At 44.4% G+C, this 23,747-nt stretch overlaps 1 protein-coding gene across 1 annotated transcript in view; it reads right to left on the bottom strand.

Moving 5' to 3' along the window:
• The window catches only part of LOC146811634 (transmembrane protease serine 9-like), a 1,785,969-nt gene that overhangs the window by 1,405,302 nt on the left and 356,920 nt on the right, over nucleotides 1–23,747 (bottom strand). The window contains exon 6 of the mRNA XM_085618610.1: nucleotides 1,257–1,416. Within this exon, the coding sequence (XP_085474736.1) occupies nucleotides 1,257–1,416 (160 nt within the window). The remainder of the gene's footprint in view (nucleotides 1–1,256; nucleotides 1,417–23,747) is intronic.

Genomic DNA, 23,747 nt, shown 5'->3' with positions numbered 1-23,747 from the left:
CTTTCAGCCTGTGTTGGACGGTGACATTGTCAGGTGTTGGGTCTGTGCGGCTGGTGCACTTCCTGTGGGTCCGCTGTCTTTGTCTGCGCTGCGTCTGTGGTGGTCTGGGGGGGGTGGTGTTCCGGTTGTGGGTTGTAATTCTGGGGTGTTGTCGGTGGGTGTTGTGGCCCTCTTAGGTGTCAGGGCCACATGATGGGTGGCTCCATGGCATCTGTTGCCCTTCCAATGTGGCTCTGGGCTGTGCTCTCTTTTTTGGTGCAGGCTGCCGTCTGACTTTACACCAGGTCAGAGCAGGTGTAGATTTCCTGGTGCTAATGCGCCTTATCGCCTGTTTTGTGTTTTTATCGCAGTTCTGTCTGGTCTTTGAGAATGTTGTGGAGTGGTGTTGTCACGGCTTTTGGCACGGGAACGCCCACCCTGGATCTCATAGTTGCGGGGGGCCTCAGTGGTGATGTTTTTTGCGGCTGCTATCGCGGGTAAACTGGTGCTGTCGGCTGTTTACACAAGCTTGTGAAAGGGGCGATGGATTTATCGCAACTTTGGCTGCGATAAAGTGCCGTTGACTCTGCGATAGTTTCTTGTGAATATGCCCCTCAGTCTCAAGGATACTTGGTGTAGCTCGAGAACTATGTTGGTGGAGTGGGAAAAAAAGAACTGATGTTAGTGCGCATGGATGGTGCCTTTATAGGCCTGTGTATGTCACTTCCACTGTGCAACAACACTGACACAGAGCCAGTTGCGCTACCAGCCGGCACGGAGGGCAATTGCTTACCATTTTCCGCACCTGGTCTGACACCTGGGAGGATATTTAAAAGGTAAGGAATCTGTATTCAGAAGTGTCTATCAGAATGCAAACAATAAACAATTCTATTAACAACATGATTCACAAAATTAGGGAGGTACGTAGCTGAATGACTATTTGGAAACATCGAGGGGGCATATCACATCCAAGATGATGTCTGTAGGAAATACCATTGCGGACTGTGATAATTAATCCAGCCTAGGCTACGTTATAAGGATTCAAGAGAAAAAACCTACAGTCTCCCCCTCTGTATCTCTCATAGTCTCCGGTCAAGTACAAATTATATTTCTGGTGCCCCAAGTGTCTAAAATATATTTTACGTACTATCTCTGTTTACCGAGCCTTTCTAAACACCTGCAATATAGATTACTAGGAGCGAGCGATCCTAAATTATTGGCATGATCATGACTAAAACCTGATGTAAGATTGCAGTAGATCACTTTTTGATACATACCGGAAGCATCGGGCACTTGTAAGCACCCATCTTTCACCGATGATGACTCCTCCGCACATGTGGGAGGACAACAACTGTACACTGACCATCCAGGGCCATTCTCCTTGCAGGACGCCATCTCCGCCAATGGTTTGATTTCCGAGCACTGGACTGCCACACCCTAAAAACAAGAAGACATTTCTGAATGTGAGTTTGGAAGATAAATTGTGCTATTCTTTATCACAATCCCAAAATCGTTGTTGCTGTTTCTATAGGTTACAACAGGTCAATGGTTAAAACAAGCAGCTTTCAGCCCTTAAATATAATTTGCTAGAAAATATTAGGATAGATGTTAAATAATCATTATGTCAATATGTGAGCCTAGCAGGGGCTCTGTGATTATTGCCCTTGAGTTTCTTTTCCTTAATTGCAGGCAATTGAATGCTGCGATACACAGGAGCTAACTCAATCCATCCCCATAATATCTATAGCTTTTTCTTAAAAACTGTAAACTACTGCGTGGGAGGAAATTCTCAGGGTGCATTAATCAAATTTTTGAGCAGCACATTAGCGCTTATGAAAAAGGTAAAATCAGGTATCATGTATCAAACGAAACAATGTCGGATACATTTCTACACATATTCATAATCCTCGGAATTATGTTTTTGTTTTTTTAAATTGATGTTTATCAAATAAACAAGCTGCATATACATTTCTCGTTCGTCAGGGAACACAAGGTTCAATTTATACAGCACCATATGTAATTGTATATACATCTTCTTTTTCTCCCAGAGAGTTGGACAAATTGACTGTTTTGGGATTTTCACACCATAGAACGTATTGGATACCATGACCCCATATTTGACTTTCCGCTTCTGTTAATTTAAGCAACTCTTGCTTCTTGTGTTTAAGGGGGTGAGTGATTTTGCTTTCCAGATTTGGGCTATAGCCCTTTTCATTACAACAAATACCTGGTTGTTTTATTTGCATTCATGCTTGCTCTTCTTCATCTTACGTATCAATCACAAGAGATAGGTTTTTAGGTTATTTTCTAGTCTGACTTTAGTTACCTTTTCAATTACCTTTTTATGACTTGTTGCCCATAATGGGTGTTACTCTGAGCCGGGGAGGCATTACATCTGTTCCCACGTATCCACCCATGCTTTTTGGCACATTTCTAGATTTATTAAGACTAGAAAACCATGCGTCAAAATTGTACACCAACCCAAAAGAGATGGAACAAGGCGAAATATCTTTATTTCTCCTAGTTGTTATCTCTTTCGAAGTGTTCTGCAGAAGGAAAAAGCTTTTAGGGATTGTTTTTGTGCAGGAAAGTGTCCTCACGGCACAAAAACAACCCTACTGTAATGCAGGCACCCTTGAACCATGGCACAAGTGTGCCTTGGTTGGCGCTAGGCTGCACTCAATGCACCAACGCCGGGAAAGAACAGGAATGTGCTATACCTTAGTAGAAATGGCACATTCCTGCCCTCACCATGCCACACAACACAACAGAGAAAGAGGTCTTGCTGAATTGTGTGACAATTTAGTAAATCTGTCCCCCACTACATACAAGAGTTAAGTTAGCATTCTACTCTGAGCATATAGGGCATTCATCAAGGACAATATTTGCCAGGACTGGTAGCTTAGTGGACCAATAGGGGCCTGTGTTTGACCTCATGGTCACAGGTTTAAAACCTGCCAGGTCCATGCAGCCTTTAATCCTTCTGAGGTCAATAAAATGAGTACCATTGGGTAACAATAAACATTTGTTATTTAGCTCCAAGATACCCTTGGGTGAATGTGCACTTTACAAATACACTTGTTATGTTAATACATGCTGTGCAGGTGCTATGGGTTAGGCACGTATAATGCAATACATTATGCTATGCAGCTTAAATTTGCTCCCAATCCTGATACAATGTTTGGGTATCTGAGTATTTCTTTCCATTCTTGATCAGATATGTCCTTGTCTGGGACTGTCGGCCATCTCTCCTGTAGAGTTGTTTTTTAACTGAGGGTGATCATTTGTTGCAAGGCAATATATAACCTTGTAACTGTTTATCTAGTGGTGCTTAGCTTCATTATAGCCTGCTATTGAGCATATGTGGAAGGACTTCCTATATTTTGAAGTCATTACTTCTTAATTGTGTTGGTCAATTGAAAGAATGTTACAAATTGGCTATTAGGAGACAAACAGGACATTTTCTTATTTATGCGTGGCCCTGCTACATTAGCAAATGTTTGTATAGCCCTCAAGACCACCTCCCAGGGTACTTTACAGGTTGCGGGAATAAACTAAAATGTTATTGCCTAGAGGGACATAGTCTGAATTTTTTCCTTTGATTTTCACCCAAGTTTCTAAACCTCTTGACCAGCAGCTCCATTGCTAGGGCAAATAGGATCAGGGATAATGAGCAATGTTGACACATGTCTCTCAGTATTGGGAACAGATCAGAAATAATCTTACCAGTTTTTATACTGGCTGCGGGATTATTCTACTATTCTACTCTCTACTGTGGCCAAACTTCTCCATTAGCCCGGTAGAGTAAGGATCTTCGGAGAATTGGCTAAATGTCAGCCCACCCAATCAGTATGGGTGGACATATAGTTGTTTTTTCAATGTCTGTCACTGGCAGGCAACTGTTGCCACGAGGAACATTAAAAAAACAATAATACCCTCTCCCCCTCTCGCCATGGGAGATGGCTGCCATGGTGAGGGAAGCATTGCATTTCTTATTTTCAAAACAAAAACCCAGTTTCTGAGTTTTCTTTTTAAAAATAATAAAGGAAACTGCTCAGTGCAGGGCTCAGTGCCACTTACAGAGCCTTGTGCCAAACAGACAAATGCATTGACCGGAACCGTTGTGACAGTGGTTCCTGCCAATGCATTATAAATGACCACCAACTTGACCATCATTTGTAATTTTGGCGGGTATTCCCTCCAGCAGCGTGACAAAGTAATTTACTACATTGCCACGGTGGAACAACAGCCGTCCGCCCAGAATTAATTCCGTCCCTAAATCCCATATCATTCAGACCCAAAAAAGACAATCCTAATTCAGCAATTCTACCTTCTCCATATCCACATCTGCCACCACTTGTACACTATTGTTCATGGAGCTGTTGATCACAACCTGGACAATCAGTCATCTGTTTATTGCTGTATTCCTTTGAGGCATGAATCCAGATTAGTCTGGATGTGCTAAGTCTTTTATTAATCACGCAATTCTGTTCACTATCACCTTACCCAAATATTAGCAGTCTAAATTTAAAATAGATAGAAGATGGTCTGTGGAGACATGGAAAGGATCCTGTTTGGACTAGTATCACTTGCCTCGGTGTCTGTGGTTGGAATTCTACCCCGTTTTACCTCTTGGTACAGGTTATGTCATTTGGGGATAAGTATACCACAGTAGGTTTCAAATAATTTGATTGGTAAGCTGTTGCTGCCAGGAGATTTACAGGTCATTTATTTTTTTACAATTTCTATCTCCTCTTGTTTTAGAGGTTAATCCAGTTCAGCAGTGTGTATCAGTGATAATTTTCACAAACTTAGCTGTCTAAGTACCCATGTGTAATGTCTGTGGTGCTGTATTTTTGTTGGAATTATGGCTTACAAGTATTAACATTGTGAGAGGCACTAAGGTGGTGAAAGTTCGAATGGCGACTTGGTAGGGAGATTTTTGGCAGCTAGAGAATTCAGAAAAGATATTTAAGTTAAAGTAGGGAAGTGTATATCATTTGTGTTTGAAGCATAATATTCCCATCTCAGAAAAGAATTTGGAAAGTATTAGCGGATTAGAGGACATCCCTTGTGATAGCAATAAAGGCATCTATGTTAAAGTTGTCTGTAATTATTCAGTAGCGGGTTAAAATACAGGAATTGCATAAATACCATAGTGTATGAGATTTAGGGTCTGATTTAGATCTTGACCGTCTTACTGCTAGGGCAGCAATTCCAAGTACTCTGTCGAGCTGACGGCGGTCCGCCCTCCGTATTTAGATGTTGCGGCTAAAGACAGAAGACTGGCGCAGAGGCGGTCTTCTCTTCTGGCTCTCAATACATCGCCACCATCAGGCCAGCGGTCTTGCGCCGAGCCGATTTAGATGTTTCCGTTGTGCTAGCGGTGTCCTGGCGGCAGAGTCCTGATAGAATGAAGTTCATGGGGTGTGGAGACAGGAAATTAAAAAAAAAATTCATGTAAATTTGCATATATGTCGTGTTGATGCCAATATGTAAATGTAAGTAATGTGTACTGCCTAGATGCTGTACATGTAGCCTAGCACACCTACAAGAATTCAGCAAGAACTGGGTGTCTGGGCGTCATAGGCAAGTAGCAGCAGCACGAGAGAGACCTGGACAAAGGTGTTCAAGATGGTTTTGGTGTTGGGACCCCAAAATAAGGTGAGTTTACACTTCTTTTCCTGCCATTCCACCGACTAGCGCATGGTGGTGACCCCAGCTAAAAGGCACATCGTAATCTGCCCGGCAGGAAGGAGGGCGGGAGTTCCTCTAAAAGCTGCTTCTGGCTCTGCCGTCATCGACATGGGAGCAGGAGTCTTGGCGGAGGTGGCAGGACTGCAGCAGTATTTTCTCCTTCAACTGCACATTGGAATTTCCCTTGATAATCAGGGGGACATGCCTTGGGAGGTGTCTCAATCCTGGTCTACAAATCTCTTGAGATGGCACTTATTCTAGATGCTTGCATTCTGCTCAGGCTTGCAGCAACATCATCCACAGACCAAAAAAAGAGTCCATCGTTAATCATTGGAAGCATATACATAGTTCTGAAGCAACCCAAAAAGAAATTAATCACGCAGGAGATTTTAAAACTGATTAAAGGCCTACATCAAGAACATTCAAAAGAATTCTGGATCCTGGCAGGAGACTTTAATATGTTTTTGCTTGGGACATCCCACATGTCCCCCGAGCAGCTGGAAAAGGACAAACTATGGAATATTCCGGAGATTGTGCCAGGCCTTCTCAAGGGAGATTAATCTGGTCAGAAAGTTGCCTTTGCCTTAAACGCCTTGGTTCTACCAACCTTAAAAGGAAGGGGAAGTACAGATCAACCAGCCAGTCATACTCACACAACTAGTGTTTCCACCCCTCTAATATACTATATCTGGGTCTCTTCTCAGTATTTCACCCGAAAAAGCAACTTTCAAGTCTGCCACTTGCCAGTTAGCGACCGTGCTCTTATCCTATGTTCCATCTACAGAGAGACTTTGAAAGTACCGCAATTAGAAGTAGTTGGTACACAGAAGCTGGCACCTGCGGGCTATGAAGAATAAAATGGTCTGTGAATTCGACCCCGGGAGATTTGGCAGAATTGAGAAAAGAAATGCAAAATAAAACATCGACAAAACTAACTTCTTCCTTGCGGTGGCAAACCCTAACAACTAGAATATTAGTAAAATTGTCATACAAGCCCCAAACAACAGGTAGCACTCGCTACACAAATGAAACCAACAATCCTGTACTGAGGCCTCTGAAACGTGAACTAAAAAAACTCTGGAGGCTGGGTCATAGAGGTTTTACCACCGAGAGCGTGCTAATGGAGTTCAGGAAGACCTGGAAGATGTATAGACAAATAGCCTGGGAAATTGCCATGGCCAAAGAAGGGCAAGAATGGGTGGAACTGTACAAGGCCACAAAAACAAAAAAAACAACAAAGGTTTGGTCCCTCGTTAAGAGAAAATCAAACCAAAACAATGGGAATACGTTTCCAGCTGTATCAGCTGAGCAGTGGAACTATTACATCCATAATCTATACAACTCTGATAAATTAGTAGGTAGCCAGGAGACTTCTCGTGAAGAGTTTCTGGAGGACACCGGTCCAACTCAAAGTACATCATTGTGGTCAGGTGCCACATTTACTACAGATTCAATTAAGCGCACCTTAGCCTCTTTTAGAACTGCGGGTGCTCCTGGCCCGAACGACATCCCCACAATGAATTTCAAAGATGCTTCAGCAGCTTGGCCCGATCTTCTCTAGCCACTCTTCAAAAACTGCCTCATGGAAAACACAGTCCCGGACAGCTGGAGAAGTGCCATACTCACCACAATCCATAAAAAGGGCAAATATGATAACCCGGCCAACTCCGACTCCTTGCCCTACTGGGTGTGGATGGCAAATGCTTTGCAAAAATGTTAAAATAATGAACTGGAAGAATGGTTCTGGCTCCAAGGACCTTATACCAATCACCCAAACTGGCTTTCAGGAGCGGACATGGAACTGAAGATAACATGATGATACTCTCCCGCTTACAAAAAATGCAAACTCCACTAACTTTCCACCATTATTTATGGCCTCTATTGATTTTTAAAAAAAAGCATTCGACAGAGTGGACAGAAGGAGATTATGGAAAAAGTTGTCAATGTGGGGTATACTTGAAGGTCTCTTGGGTGCTATCATAAGCCCATACACTGACACATGGGTAAAAGTAAAAGTAACACCTGATAGAGTCACTACCCAAAAAATCGAGACCTCCACTGGAGTGAAACAAGGCTGTATTCTGGCAACATCGCTGTTTAATCTCTACCTGACTGACACTAACAAAGCATTAGAGGCAGCAAATGCAGCACACCCGAAGTTTGCTGGGCCTCACATACATTGTCTCCAATCAACCAATCAATCACGGGTTTATTAAGCGCGACTACTCACCCATAAGAGTCTCAAGGCGCTGGGGGAGGGGAGGTGTAGCTTCCAGTTCATCAAGGTCTGTCGAAGAGCCAGGTTTTGAGGTTTCTCATGAAGATGGGGAGTGATGTTGTCTGCCTGAGTTGGAGCGGTAGGGCGTTCCATGCTCTGGCTGCGAGGAAGGAGAAGTAGCGGCCTCCTGATCTGGTCTTTCTGGTGTGGGGAACTACGGTGTAGGAGAGCTGGGCTGATCATAGAGTTCTTTGGGGTGTGTGGAAGTTGATTCGGCTGTTGAGGTATGCTGGTCCGGTGTTGTAGAGGGCTTTGTGTGCATGGGTGAGGATCTTGAAGGGGATTCTAGCGTCGATGGGGAGCCAGTGGAGTGTGTGTAGGTGTTGGGAGAAGTGGCAATGTTGTGGTAGGTTGAGGACCAGTCTTGCGGCAGCGTTCTGGATGTTTTATAGCTTACGGGTGAGGTTTTTGCTTATTCCGGTGTAGAGTGTGTTGCCGTAGTCGAGTCTGCTTGTGACGAGGGTGTGGGTGACGATTTTTCTGTGCTCGATGGGGATCCATTTGAAGGTCTTTCATAGGAGGCGGAGGATGTGAAAGCAGGAGGATGTGACAGAGTTGATCTGGCGGTCCATTTTGAGCTCAGAGTCTAGGATGATTGCCAGGTTGTGTGCGTGGTCCGTGGGGGCGGGTGGGCTACCGAGGGCTGGGGGCCACCAGGTGTTCTTCCAGGCATCGGGGTGTGGGCCCATGATGAGTACTTCTGTTTTGTCGGTGTTGAGTTGTAGACAACTGCTGCTCATCCACTTGGCGACAACTTCCATGCCTTCTTGGAAGTTGTGTTTGGCTGTGTTGGCTTCATTGGATAGGGAGAGGATGAGTTGGGTGTCGTCTGTGTATGAAATAATGTTGAGTCCATAGGTTCTGACGATGGTGGCGAGAGGAGCCATGTAGACGTTGAAGAGCGTCGGGCTGAGGGAGGACCCCTGGAGGACTCCTCAGGTGGTTGGTGTAGGGTCAGAGAAGACAAGGGGGAGTCTGACTTGCTGCATTCTGCCGGAGAGGAAAGAGTAGATCCAGTCTAGGGCCTCGTCCCGGATACCTGCGTCATGGAGTCTGCGTATTAGGGTGCGGTGGGATACCATGTCGAAGGCCGCTGAGAGGTCGAGGAGGATGAGGGCTACTCTTTCTCCTTTATCCAATAGGGAGCGGATGTCATCTCTTGCAGTGAGGAGGGTGGTTTCTGTGCTGAGGTTTTTTCTGAAGCCAGATTGTGACCGATCAAGGATGTTGTGCTCTTCGATGTAGGTGGCGAGTTGGCTATTGACGGCTTTCTCAATGACTTTCACTGGGAACAGGAGCAGGGAGATAGGTCTGTAGTTTTTGATGTTGGTGGGGTCCACCGAGGGCTTTTTCAGGAGGGTGTTGATCTCGGCGTGTTTCCAGTCATCGGGGAAGGAGACGTTCGCCAGGGAGCAGTTGATGGTGTGACAAAGCATGGGTGCGATGGTGTCGGCGGCTCTGTTGAAGATGTGGTGAGGGCAGGGGTCCGTGCGGGCCCCGGAGTGGACTGACTTCATTGTCTTCAGTGTGTCTTCGGTGGTGAGGGCTGTCTAGCTGTCACTCATCGGTTTCAGGGTGTCGGAGGTGGCTGGTGGGGGTTCCATGTGTTGGGTGTCTTCATCGAAATTGTCATTGATGTTCTTGATTTTGCAGTGGAAGAATGTGCTGAGTTTGTTGCAGAGGTCTTGTGAGGGGGGAATGTCAGTCGCATCGCTGGTGGGTTGGGCGAAGTCCTTGATAATGTTGAAGAGTTCTTTGCTGTTGTGTGCGTGTGTGGAGATTCTGTCTTCAATTGTAGCTTTTCTCGTATTTCTGATGAGCTGGTGGTGGGTGGTGAGGGCGGCTTTAAAATTGTTGTGGGCTTCTGTGGATTTGGAGTTCCTCTAGGTCTTCTCGAGGCGGTGACTGGTGCACCTTGACGCACGGAGTTCGGGGGTGAACCATTTGGCCTTCTTGGTGTGTGCATTGTTGTTCTTCTTGAGGGGGGCTATGGTGTTGACGCTGTCGGTGATCCATCTGTGTAGAGTTTGGGTGGCGGTGTTGGAGGCATCGTCTTCCATGGTCATCGGGACGGAGTTGCTGAATGAGGAGGTGAGCTGGTCGTCAGTGATTTTGGTCCAGTTTCTTCGTAGGAGCCGGTGCTGGTGTCTGTGGATGGTGGGTGTTCTGAAGGTGAAGTGGATCAATCAATCAATCAAGACATTTGTAAAGCGCGCTACTCACCCGTGAGGGTCTCAAGGCACTGGGGGGGTGCTGCTACTGCTCGAACAGCCAGGTCTTGAGTAGCTTCCTGAAGGTTAGTAGTTCTTTGGTCAGCCGTAGGAGGATGGGGAGGGTGTTCTAGGACTTGGCGGCGAGGTAGGAGAATGATCTGCCACCGTTGGTCATTCTCCTGATGCGGGGGACGGTGGTGAGGGTGAGGTCGGGTGAGTGGAACTGGCGGTTCGGGGTGCAGAAGGTGAGCCGTTTGTTGAGGTATGCTGGACCGGTGTTGTAGAGGGCTTTGTGTGTGTGGGTGATGCAATGATGGTCTGTCCACGGGAGTTCGGTGGTGTGGCTGAAAGTGATAGCGTTTCCTGTTGTGAAGAGGGGGTTCTGGGTGTGTCCCACTGAGTGCGTGGGTACGGTCACGATCTGGCGAAGTCCAAAATTGTCGAGATTGTCCAGGAGGGATGCAGTGTTGGGGTCTCCTTGGTTGTCGAGGTGGAAGTTGAGATCTCCCATCAGGGTGTAGTTGGTGGATGCGGTGGCATGCGGGGAGATGATGTCTGTGAGGGAGATGGAGAAAGGTCCACGGGGTCCAGGGGGTTGGTAGATGAGGGTTCCCCTGAGGGTGGTGGTAGGGGTGGTCAGTATCTTGAAGTTGAGGTTTTCCATCAGGTCTGTGGTCTCGTCGGGGAGTGTGCTCAGGCGGAGGGTAGATTTGTGGACAATGGCGATTCCTCCTCCCAGACGAGTGGGGCGGTCCTTCCTGGAGATCTTGTATCCTAGGGGAATGGTGATATCCTGTCCCGAGGAGGCGTTGGTCCATGTTTCGGTGAAGAATGCTATGTCCGGGGTGGTGCTGTTGAGGAGGTCACAGATTCCGGGGGTGTGTTTGTGGAGTGAGCGGATGTTGAGGAGGATGCATTATGGGGTCTTGCGGGCGGGTTGTGCTGAATATGTGTTCCTGGCGGTGCTGAAGGTGTGCCGGCAGCAGTGACAGCTGAAGGGTCTGTGGGTGTCAGCTGGTGATGCTGGCTTGCAGTTGTTGTTGTGGCCTGGGTTGAGTGTCTCTGGGTCATAGCATTGGTGATGCGGAGGTCCAGGGTTCCTGACGCTGGTTGCGGTCGGGTCGCAGACGGGCGCAGACGGGCTTCCCTTTGGCGCGCCAGTGCAGCGGCCGGCATTTTATATGGGAGGTGGAAGGAAGGTGCAACTGGGAGGCGGGATCGGAAAACGGCAGATGGGAGGGGTCGCAGGGGCAGCAGCGGCTGGTGGGGGAGCAGGAAACAGGCGGAACAGCAACAAATAGAATATTCGAAGGGCACAGTGAGATATAACAACAACAGGCGCAGCACAAGGCACAAAAACAAACACACAATGCAAGGCAAGTGTATGACACCTTACTCTTTGACCAGACAACAGTAGGACTGCAGCGTTCATTGGAGGCCCTTGCAGGTTACTGTGTAGAGAATAAGCTTGAAATCAATTACAACAAAATGAAAATAATGTCCTGTGGACTGAGAAATAAACAGCCAACTAAATTAAATTGCAGTAGAAATAATGTTGTGTTCGAACAAGTAACCAACTTAAAATACTTGGGCATCTATTTTAACTCCTGTGGCTCACATATTACACACTTAGAGCAGCTTAAAGTGTACGCCTTGTAAATGATAATGAACTTCAAAAGGCTAGCTTCATCATTAAATGGGGCGGATCTCACAGGCGAATGAAACGTAATCAATGCCAAACGTATACCCACTCTTGCATACGGAACCTTGACTTTTAATGACAACGTTACCGTCTGGCTGGACAAAGCGCAATTGAGGTGTTACAGACAACGTTTTAACCTTCCTAATGCTGCTCCGAACTCACAGGTTTGCCCGGACTCTGGTTTTGGCAAACAGGTATTAACATCAAAAGCCAGATTCCTACGATACTACAGAAAGTTGAGCACAGCAGACCCAAGGTCACTAAAGGAAATGATCCATCGAGGCATCCATCATAAATCTTTACCATGGGAACATTATTTGAAGGATGCAATGAAAGCCTTGGAGATGACGATTATTCCACTTCCTAACTTGTCCGCAAAACTTTCTGCAAAACAATTGCTAAAATCGGCAAGGATCCAATCAAGGGTCACAGATATCCATGAACTGTCCCTGAAGGTTCACACTCATTTGTGCGACCCCCCTATATCAAGAACCAGGGAGAGCACGTACCTAGCCACCCTCATGAAAATGTTAATCAAGAAAGAGTTAATGAGACTGAGATGTGGCGCATCCCTTTAAAGGCCTACACATTTGGAAGACTAACTGGGTCTTTTAACAACAATGTCAGCTATGTAACTTCCCGAAGAAAACCCTAACACACATGATATGTGTCTGCCCAGTTTTAAAAAATCTTAGTGGCTTTTTGCTGAAACCGCTGTTTTACAATCTAGGCATTAGGGACTGCAACACTGCTGTTCTTGCTTTCCTTTGTTATATGAACCCACAATTAACATAGTGAAATTTCTTAAAGAAACTCAAAAACTATTGGCCCTCGCACCATCAAATTCCTAAGCATTAATGTTTTTTAATTGCTCTGGTATTTGGGGAAAGAACTTTCACTAACCTGTCCAGTGTGCTGTCGCCATTGCCGTCTTCCCTCCCGCTGCCGCAACCGGACATCCAGCGGCCGCTGAGTGGAGGGAGACTACACCTCCCAGCCTGCCCTGCTTCCCGTAACGCTGTTCCCGTGCACGGAGGCGCTATAAAAGCCCGTAAGGCCCGGTGGAGCGGGTGCTCTGTTATTTGGGGAAAGAACTTTCACTAACCTGTCCAGTGTGCTGTCGCCATTGCCGTCTTCCCTCCCGCTGCCGCAACCGGACATCCAGTGGCCGCCGAGTGGAGGGAGACTACACCTCCCAGCCTGCCCTGCTTCCCGTAACGCTGTTCCCGCGCACGCAGGCGCTATAAAAGCCCGTAAGGCCCGGTGGAGCGGGTGCTCTGTTATTTGGGGAAAGAACTTTCACTAACCTGTCCAGTGTGCTGTCGCCATTGCCGTCTTCCCTCCCGCTGCCGCAACCGGACATCCAGCGGCTGCCGAGTGGAGGGAGACTACACCTCCCAGCCTGCCCTGCTTCCCGTAACGCTGTTCCCGCACACGGAGGCGCTATAAAAGCCCGTAAGGCCCCGCATCGCGGGATCGCGCGCGGGTCGCACCGGGCGAAGCCCGGGCTAAGGGCGGGCCGTCTGAGGCCGTCGGAGGTCGAAGGAGGTCGGGCCGGGCCACCCCCCTTGGCTTGTTCAGAAATGGGACATACAAGAAGTAACTTCATGTGTAAATCTTGTTGCTTGTATATATGGTCTTACAGTGCTACCTGTAAATTGTAAGGTAAAGGGGGAATTTTCATAACACTTTCGGATATGGTAAGGCGCAGAGCAAAAGAACTAGCTGATTCAGCATGTAATACTATCGATACATACTTGGTAAAAGCAGTTAGCGCCCTTACCCAAGAAATAGATCGTACAGAAAGAAGAATATCTATGGGTCCAAGCGCACTACAACCAATAGTCCAAGGTAACCTCAGTAGTATACTACACACAATAGCGAAGCGCCTATAGCCGTGATCACCTCAGTTGGAGCTGATGCTAATGACAGCATCCAGTCCAAAATCTCGAATACTCCTAGATTGTTTGTCACAGATGATAGTTCTGTTCCATCATTATCCCCCTTGGCAAACCCAAAAGGTGCACGGAAAAAAACCATAGGGCAGGGTAATACATCGAGGAAAAGGGGAAAAAAATTACCAACAACAGAGAATATGGTTACTACACGCACAAGGGCTAAACAAAATTCTGTGGATACTCTTAGCATAGAAGCAGTCTTTGATAAATTAGCTGAGCTTATTAGGCCATTACACGAAAAAGTGGATAACCTGGCCAGGGAGGTTCACAAATTAAGAGGATCCATTGACAAAAACGGGTTGCATGAACCTCAAAGAACAGGTGTAGAAGAAACCATTATACCAGAGGGTTCTACTGAAGGAAACACTGGTGAATCAAATGTACCCAAAAGTAAATCTTCCATGACTCCTGCTATAAATAATAGTAGCATCCCTGTCAGTTATCAACATGACATGCGTCAGTCCCGCGGAGGTTCAGTCATAAATCCTCAATTACCTGTGGGAGGGAACTTAACAGCTAGTTTAAATCAGGGAGGACAATTTAATGCAAAAACCACACCTATAGAACAACTATGTAGGGATAAGGAAGTTTACACGACAACAATAACTACTAGACAGTCCCCACCTTGTATCAATCTGCCCCCGGAATGCAGTGCGTATGTAGCAGTGCTTGCGAACATACCCAAGTTAAGAAATGGGCAAGCAGAGAATCAAGATACATTAAAGAATAAAATCCTTCACTGGCTGGCCAACAACTGTAACTTCCCTATGGAGGGGGCCAGCCAGATTATACTAGCGCAGAGAGTGGGATGGGTAGGCCCCCTCAGGAAAAACTTTGAGGGGGACTGCATCATAATACATTTCAAAACCTGTTCATGGGCCAAAAGTACCCTTAAAAAGGCACCATTACCATCGGCCTGGGAATTCAACACAACTTTATTACCATTAGGCTATTTTTATAGGCATTTACTGGAACCCAGCCATTCAACTAACAATAATTTTGTAAACATTCCGAGATATCGCTCTAATTTTTCTATCCCAACATATAATAGATTTAAGATTTTTGAATCCCTGGAGGACATTGATTGACCTATTTTGCCAAAAGGTACAAATCAAGACAGCCATCCTATAATTCCTACACAAAATGTAGCACCCAATGAAAGGAAGGGAGAAAAGAGATGCGGCAGTCAGGATACCTGCCATCTATCCAGTGCAGTAGAAGTCACACAATTACCCACTGCATTTAAACTTAATAAAGTAGAAGCTGGTAGTACAACAGAGGGACTCAAACCCACCTGCAAACCAGTTAAGCCATATATGAAAGTTACCCTTTCACCCATAGAAACTTCTGTAGCAGTGATAAATGGCTGTACAGTAGCTAACTTAGACCTGGATTCGGATTATAGTGTTGTTACCTGGAATATAGCAGGTATAAACAGAAAACTGGACTCCCCATTTTGGAGGGATTTTATTAATACAGGCTACGATATAATATGCCTCCAAGAAACTTGGCGTGAGGAGCCAATTTTTATTGAGGTTTATACCTCAAACTGCTTGAATGCGGTTAGCTCAGCCGCCGGCAGGGCTAAGGGAGGTTTATTACTCCTGATATCGACTAAACTCAACACCTGTAAAATTAGAAGTTGCACCTCAGTGGATGTTTACTCTCAGGTGCTACGACTTGAGTTTGATAAAGATAAAGACTTAATATTGATTAACTTTTACAATAATGTTTTTAGTGCCGATAGAGGCAAAATCCTAACCCCGTTGGAAAAGGAAATTGAGAGGGCTCTGGCGCTATCACGTACTCAGTCTATTATTTTATGGGCGGGAGATTTTAACATCAGCCCATGCCTTTTTGCAATGAGTGATTTGTGCGGGATAAGAAGGGAGAGCGGAAATATGGAAGATGTTGATTACTTACACTTCCCACATTGCGCCTATGGCACAGCGCTAAATAATATGATAGCAAAGTTTGATTTGGATATGTTAAGTTGCACGAAAAACAGAGAAAATTTTAACTGTCCAACCTTTACAGGAAGAAATGCTAATACTTACATTGATCACATTTTGCTTTCTAATAACACCGCTTACTCTAACCTATGGGTTAATGAGCAAGCATTAAGTGATCATAATAGCATTTCTACATTGTTACAATGTTGGGGTAATAAACAAACTAACGGTAACAACTGCATTAATTATGTTGAAGCCGTAAAACCAAATGGAATTAGGATTAGAAGGTCGAGGATTGTCCCACATAAACTACACGAGGAGGTGTTAAGAAAATGTAGCAAGGAGATAGACTACTGTCTTGGTGAGGAAGTTAATTCTAACATCATACTCAATAACCTTCTCAGGATTAATGAAACAATAGAAAGCCTACTCACCAAGAAACCCAAGGGGAATAAAGAAATTAATTTAGGATGGTTTGATAAAAGATGTACTCGTGCCCTGTACGATTTAAAACAAGCCTTGACTACCAAACCACGTAATCCCACTAGTATTAAAAACTGCCGTGTCAATTATAAAGTATCCCTTGCTAAGAGGAAAAGAGACCTTCAAGAAGAGGCCTGGAACAACCTTAATCTAGCGGCAGATACAAATAATAGCAAACTATATTGGGAGACCATAAATAGCCCCTTTTTGAAGAATGACAGAGTGCCCGAATTAACCTCACATGTAGACTGCAACTCATGGACGGAACATTTTTTAAATATTTTTAACCCTGGTAGGCTAGTTTTAAATTCGTCAATGGATAACGACTGCACATGGCCAAGGTTACCTCTAGAAATAAGTCTTGACGAGGTATATGAGGGATTAACTAATAGTAAAGGAGGTAAAGCCCCTGGACCGGATGGGGTCCCGTTGGACTTATACAAATCCGAATTACATCTGTGGGCCCCTATTCTGACTAGGCTTTTCAACGCAACTGCGGAGGGACAGTTACCCATTTCATGGGGCCAGTCCTTAATTATTCCAATCTTTAAAAAAGGCTCCAAATCTGAGGCTAGTAATTATCGCCCCATCTCCCTTTTGGACTCCTCAATAAAAATTATGAGTAGAATAATGTTAAAAAGACTAGAAACCTGGGCAATGGACAATACAATCTTATCAAAGGCACAATATGGTTTTAGAAAAGGTCTGGGGACATTGGAACAGTGCGTAAATCTTGATCTCCTTATCAATAAATACACAATTGCTAAGGAGGGCAATCTGTTCCTCTGTTTCGCAGACCTGAGCAGCGCCTTTGATCTTGTAGACCATAAAATCCTATGGGATATCTTGTTAGAACTTGGCGCCCCAAATGAATGTGTATATTTTTTGGCACGGCTCTACTCAAAACTGTCATGCAAAGTTCGTTATGGACCATTGGGGGAATGTACACCATTCTGTAAAGTTGCCAGAGGAATCCGACAGGGTTGTGATTTAGCGCCTTTTTTATTTTCATTATTTATTAATCAAATCGATTCTATTTTAAGCCAGCTACCCTCGGATGCCCCTATTATAGACGGGAGTGCTACCCCAATTTTATTATATGCGGATGACGCTGTTCTTTTATCACGAACACAGGTTGGATTACAACGCCTTATAGATAGATTTGTGTTATTCATTGAAGATAGAAAATTGCTAGTTAACAAAACCAAGACTTTTGCTATGATCTGTGGCAAGAAAGTAAAATCGTCTAGCACATTTTATATTGATAAAGCCAAGATGCAAACGGTCAATAGGTTTTGCTATCTAGGAATAACATTCTCCGGAGATGGGAAATGGACAAACGATGACGAGAATGTGAGAATGAAGATGAGCAGAAATACCAATAGTATATTTAGATTCGCCGCCAAATTGGGGCAAAGGAGGATAAAAGAAATGATGGCCATTTATAACGCCAGGTGTGTCTCATCGGCACTGTATGGGGCGGGAGTGTGGCGTCACCATTTTGTGAATTCACTACAGAACGACGAAAATAAGTTTAAAAAAAATTATTATGTGCCCCCTCCTCAGCATCAACTATGTTAATTCACGAGGAAGTCGGAATAGATTATGTTATGGATTTAGCTGCATTACGCCCACTATTACTCTGGCGGTCTATCTGGTCCAAAACTGAAACAATATTTACACAATCAATCATCAAAGATTGTCTGAGGCTTGACCATTTATCACGTATACCCTGGTTGAGCTATATTTATTATTGGTTTAATCTTTTATATGATTGTAATATCCGCTTGAATCCAGAATCTGCAGCGTTGATACCAAAGAAAGACCTAAAACTGAGGTTTCTATCATACAAGAGAGCGGCCAGAGAGAGGCAGTCTAGAAATCTAATAACTACAGTATTCTATTATGATTTAAACTTGATCAAAGGCTTCCAGACATATCTTACCATCGTAACACGTAATTCCCATCGATTTGTTTTAACTCGTTTAAGGCTGGGGATTGTTCACCATTTAGTGTCATTCCCGCATATGAGAATTAGATCTAAAACCATGTGTCCCTGCGATAATATCTCAAAGCAAAGCTATTGTCACTTTTTACTGTTCTGTAAATTTTACTGCCATTTTAGGAAGTTTTATCTTAAACCTATCTTTTTAAATTATAATGTTCGGTCCACCAAATCAGCAATGAAGTTAATAATATCCTTAGAAAGCCTAGATATCTGTTCTTCTACTGCATCTTATGTGTTAAAATGTGTAACTATAAGGAAGTCTATAATTTACCCTGTGTAGCTTTTATTGTTTTGCGTACTTTGCTCATATACCATGCACTGATAGTAACTTTTCTGTACTCCTAACCTTGAGTAGACTATGGATGCACATTGCACTTTAATAATGCCTTTTTGCACTCTGCATTCTTTGCATAGCCACTATACATTTGTCACTTTATGCGGAAATTGCACTTTGCCAAATAATTTTAACGGAATATTTGTTGGGTATGGAAAATGGCTGAATTTGTACATAATAATGTATTTTGCCCATTGCATAAGGCACCTTTTCTGTTATGTAATTTAATTTTTCTGTTTTATTGTCTGTCTTGCTAATATGGTTGTATTTTACAAACCGAATAAAGCTTTTTGACTTGACTTGACTTAATTGCCGGAGAGCTTAAGAACCTTCTTTTTTAGAATTGTTTTTCATTTATTCACAGTCAAAGCACTGGCACTTTACGGGAAACTGGTATTTTTTCGAGTCACTTGTCAGATTTTTTACCTGCCGTTTTTACAATGTCTAATTATTCTACTCTGTTGTATGGCATTTTATGTAATTCGGTCTTTTTTGAGTCACTTGTCAGACTTTTTATCTGTTGTTTTTACAATGTTTTATTATCCTACTCTGTTTGCTTCATTGTGACTGTTTTTAATAACTTGAAAGAATAAAATGTATCTATCTATCTATCTTTAATCCGCCGACATCCTAATCATGCAGGCGGGAAGGCCGCCAAAAAAGCAACAGCAGGACCAGTCCCGCCCAGATCTAAATCAGGCCTTAAGTTTCAAAAAAACTGTTGCTGCAATAGTCAAGAAACTAGTGCTTTTCTAGAATAGAGAGGGTGCAAAACTGATTTACCCCTCCCCTGCTCATGACGGAGCCATTCCGTCATGAGCCACGGTTGCCGTGTGCTCATGACGGAGTGGTTCCGTCATGCCGCGACCGTTGGCGGCTGCTCCGCCCACGCGGCGCTGTTTCCCCGCCTGTGCGGGGGGACAATGCAACTGGGCGGAGTCATGACGGAACCACTCCGTCATGAGCACAGCTCAACCGTGGCTCATGACGGAGTGGCTCCGTCATGAGCACAGCGCCACTGCGCTGCCCCCCTAACCCCCCCAGCGCTGCGGCGGAATTCCCGCCGCAGCGAAGGGGTTAATGCAACACTGGTATGAATTTGTGTTTACAAGTGATATATACATGTTGTTGAAGGTAAACGTAATCTCACGCAAACATTAGTGTACAGTAGATTGAACTTTTTAGTGATTGCCCTAGCGCAAACATCTAAAGTGATTAAGCTAAATAGCTATATCATGGACATTACAATAAACAATGAGTTCATAACAACCAGGAGTGGGTGATATGTTTTATAAAGTGTAGGCAGGGTTTCAATAATAAAGATGAGGTAATGATAAGAAATAAAAGAAATGTACTGAGATTTGTCCAGACATAGATGTTTATCTAAAAAATACTACTGTTTTGAACATTAGCACACATAATGCCTAAGTAAACTCACTAGATTAATCGAGATAGGTCATCGTGCGTTCGACCTTCGGGGAAATGGGCCTGTCAAATCTGGGCTTCATGTATGAGATAGGTCGCCGGTCTTACCTATCTAATATGTCGGATGCTAATATTAGTGTTAGCAGGATACGGTTATTGCAGGAGGGTGTGTCAAGCCCCAGTAACATAGAAGAGGCATTGGCGCTTATTTCCAGCCCAAAGGAACTCTATTTGAACCAGAAGGAACCCCTGCCAACCAAGGATAGTCCTCCTACACTGTGCACAAAAGGCTTACGGCTCCTTTCTTGGAATGTTGCAGGACTCCGATCCAAATTCTATAATAAGGAATGGTTGAGTTTTATTGAAGCTTTCGACACTATCTTTTGTCAGGAAATATGGACTTATAATCATATTTCAATTAATGGATTTAGATCTCTCTGTTCCCCTACAGTAACTTCTACTGCTGGCTGGGGGAATAGAGGACTTCTAGTCCTTGTATATACTGCAGTTGGAAACTTACACGCTCAGCAAATGTTTTCTAACCCATTACACCAACTATTGAAGATATCTTACCCTAAAGAGTTTAACATAATTTTAATAAATTTCTAATATAACTTTTGTTGTGACTCAACCAGTGGGGATCATCAATGATTTGGAGCTCATTCCTTCTGATCAAATGGATAAAGAGACCAATGGTGTTTCTCTTTTATGGGCGGTTGATTTAACATTACCAAATGTAGTTTTAATGGGAATCATGTTTGTGGAATCACTAATGGGCAGGGCAACCCTGTTGGCCATTTCTCAAAGAAGCACTATAACGAGCAATGCTAATTAACAACCTGTCTTTTATGACAGACTTAAGGGTTGATAATTCTGTGAACACTCCAACTTTTGTAGGGAGGGGTGAAGACAGAATTATTGATCACATTTTAGTGTCTAATGAACTGGTTCTTTTGTTGCAAAATCATGAGGTCCGCCCCTCCCCTTTTAGTGATCATTATCCGATTACTATTACTTTTGCACACCTCGCCATTTCTACTCCCAGAAGGATTCAGTCCTTAACCTTTACTTCCAACAAAGGGAATGTAGAAAATGGCAACATGTCTATCCTAATAAAACAATTACGCAGAGATTTTAAGTTGTCTCAGATAAAAATACTAAGATTTGCAAATCAATCTCTGACATGTTACTAATCGATAATCCTTGGGCGGTTCGTCCTGCCAGTGCATGGTTCAATTTGGAATGCACAAACACTTATAACATCATAAAACATGCAACTAATATAATCCCACGATATCCAGTGGTAGTGAGAGTAGCTAGAAGAAATTACAAAGCAGCTACTGAAAAAAGAAAGACTGAAATAAGAGCTAATGCTAGGGATGACTTGGAACGTGCTGCCTTCCTGAAAAATAATCGGGCCTTTTGGAAAATTGTGAACAGGCTCTTTTTTACTGAAAAAACTCCCTCACAGACTGCCACAAATGGAGCATGAATGGGTTTCCCATCTTACAAAATATATAATTCAGAAATTTCCGAAATAAAACCATCATTGATAGCTAACTCTGTTACTGCGCCTAAAAATACTTTAGCAAGACCATTTCAGTGGGGGAAGAGTGAACAGCTATCTTGCGTTCCGTGACAGGAAAGGCATCAGGCACAAATGGGGTTGCAGGGGAGATCTTGAAACATAGCCTAGTTCTGGTCTCCATTGGTCACAAATGTTTTTAGGGCCTTAAAAAATGGGGGGGGGGGGAGTCTTGGAGACAATCAGTTACTGTTTCCACATATAAGAAGAGACAAAAATGTCCCCTCAAATTACTGGCCTATCTTGCTGCTCGATTTATCCTTGAAAATATTTGGTACGGTCATTCTGAGCAAACTGGAAGCCTGGGCAGAAGTAAAAGAGATTTCACAGAAGAGAAATATGGGGTTCGCCCAGGCTTTGGCACCACGGAGCATGTGTTAAATCTTTTCCTCATCTTGGGTAATATGTCTAGGCCAGGAGAGTTGCCGTCCATATGGGCTCATGGAACTCTCCTGTGCCTTTGACTTAGTGGACAGAGACAAACTCTGGGACATTATGGGTCATGCAGGCATGGACCCTGCTTTATTTAATGTTTTGATACGTCTCCATCAAGATACCAACATGAGAGTGCGTTATTCCTAGCTTGGAGATCTGACAGCCCCTATTCAAGTCACCCATGAGGTGAGACATGGCAGTAGCTTGGCCCCTTTACTATTTCTGTTTTATATTAATGCTCTTGATTTATTTTTAACTACTCATACTCCTGACGTCCCCAATTTTGGGTCAGGTTTAGTCCCCATAGTACTGTACGTGGATGCCACTGCTTCTAACTCATACAGCAAATGAAAGCACCTTTAGATGGATTTTACAGTTTTATTCAGGGTCTGAAGCTTAAGGTCAATAAATAATAAATCTTACATTTTACCTTGTGGTCCAAAGAACACTCCCTCAAACAAGTATTTTATTGGAATAACTCCCATAATGAAAACTATGAACTTCATCTACTTGGGTAGCTTATTTAAAGCCAATTAGAGTTGGGATTGTTTAATTACTCAGAGGTCCAAATCAATGGTGGCGGTGTGTGAAACACTCTTCAGGTTCGCAAAGAACTTGGGACATAAGCCCCCTAAAGAACTGACCATGCTATACAAAAGCAAATGTCTCTCTGTGGGCACATATGGAGCTGGTGTGTAGGGGCACAAATCTGTAAAGTCCCTTTAGGCAGTAGAGAATTGGGGGCCCATTCCGCCACCCTAGCGGTGCTGGGACCGGCAAGCCAGTGGTGCGGCGGTGCCGCACTGGCAATTAGGATGCCACCGCCACGATGGAGGTGGCATCCCACATATATCGCATTGTGGTGGGCGGTGCTGTAAGCGGCACCCGCCATAATGCAATATATGCATGCTGTGCATTGGCATGCACAACGTGACAGGCACCGCGCGATGCCTGCCACCTTGTGCATGCCAATGTTGAGGGGGTACCATGGGTACCCCCCAAGTGCAGCCCCCCACCCCCCTGGGGGCCCGCAATGGGCCCCCAAAGAGAACTCCGCATGCCTTTCCATGGCAGATTCTCTGCCATGGAAAGGCATTGAAAATGCCACACCATCATATGGATGGCGGTGCCAGCAAGGCACCGCCACCATATTATGGGCCTTTTCCGCCCGGTAGGCAATCGGGATGATTGCCTACCGGGCGGAAAAGCGGCGGACGGTCTTTCTGTCTGCCGCGGTACTCCCCACCATGCTAATGTGGCGGGGGGTAACAGGCCTTCTAGAGGGGTGTTTTGGTGGGTGGATCGCCACTGCCGGTCGGGCTGTGGCGATCCGCCCACTATGCTAATGACCACCTAGGTTTTTAAATATGCTTCTAGGACTTCCCAGGTCCACATCAAGTTTTATTTCCCACCATGAATTGGGGTTAGGTTTTTTAGAAGACATGGTGGGCTTGGCACCCATTCTGTTATATGTTAAAATTTGCTCCACACCGGAGCTAAGTTTCATAGGCAGAATTGTGAAGGATTGTCTGAAACAAAGTAACATTCTAGCTCTTCCTTGGATTAATTATGTAAAAAGTACTCTTCAAGACCTAGGACTGAGCAGTCTCTTCGATACTAGAGATAAGATTAGCTCACATACCAAGCTCCTGATTAAGGAAATGTACTTTTCCCATTAAGAAAAGTTGAGATTAATGA

The sequence above is a fragment of the Triturus cristatus genome, chromosome 7, assembly GCF_964204655.1.
Source record: "Triturus cristatus chromosome 7, aTriCri1.1, whole genome shotgun sequence".
Classification (NCBI taxonomy): Eukaryota; Metazoa; Chordata; class Amphibia; order Caudata; family Salamandridae; genus Triturus; species Triturus cristatus.
This window is presented reverse-complemented; position numbering and strand designations above follow the sequence as displayed.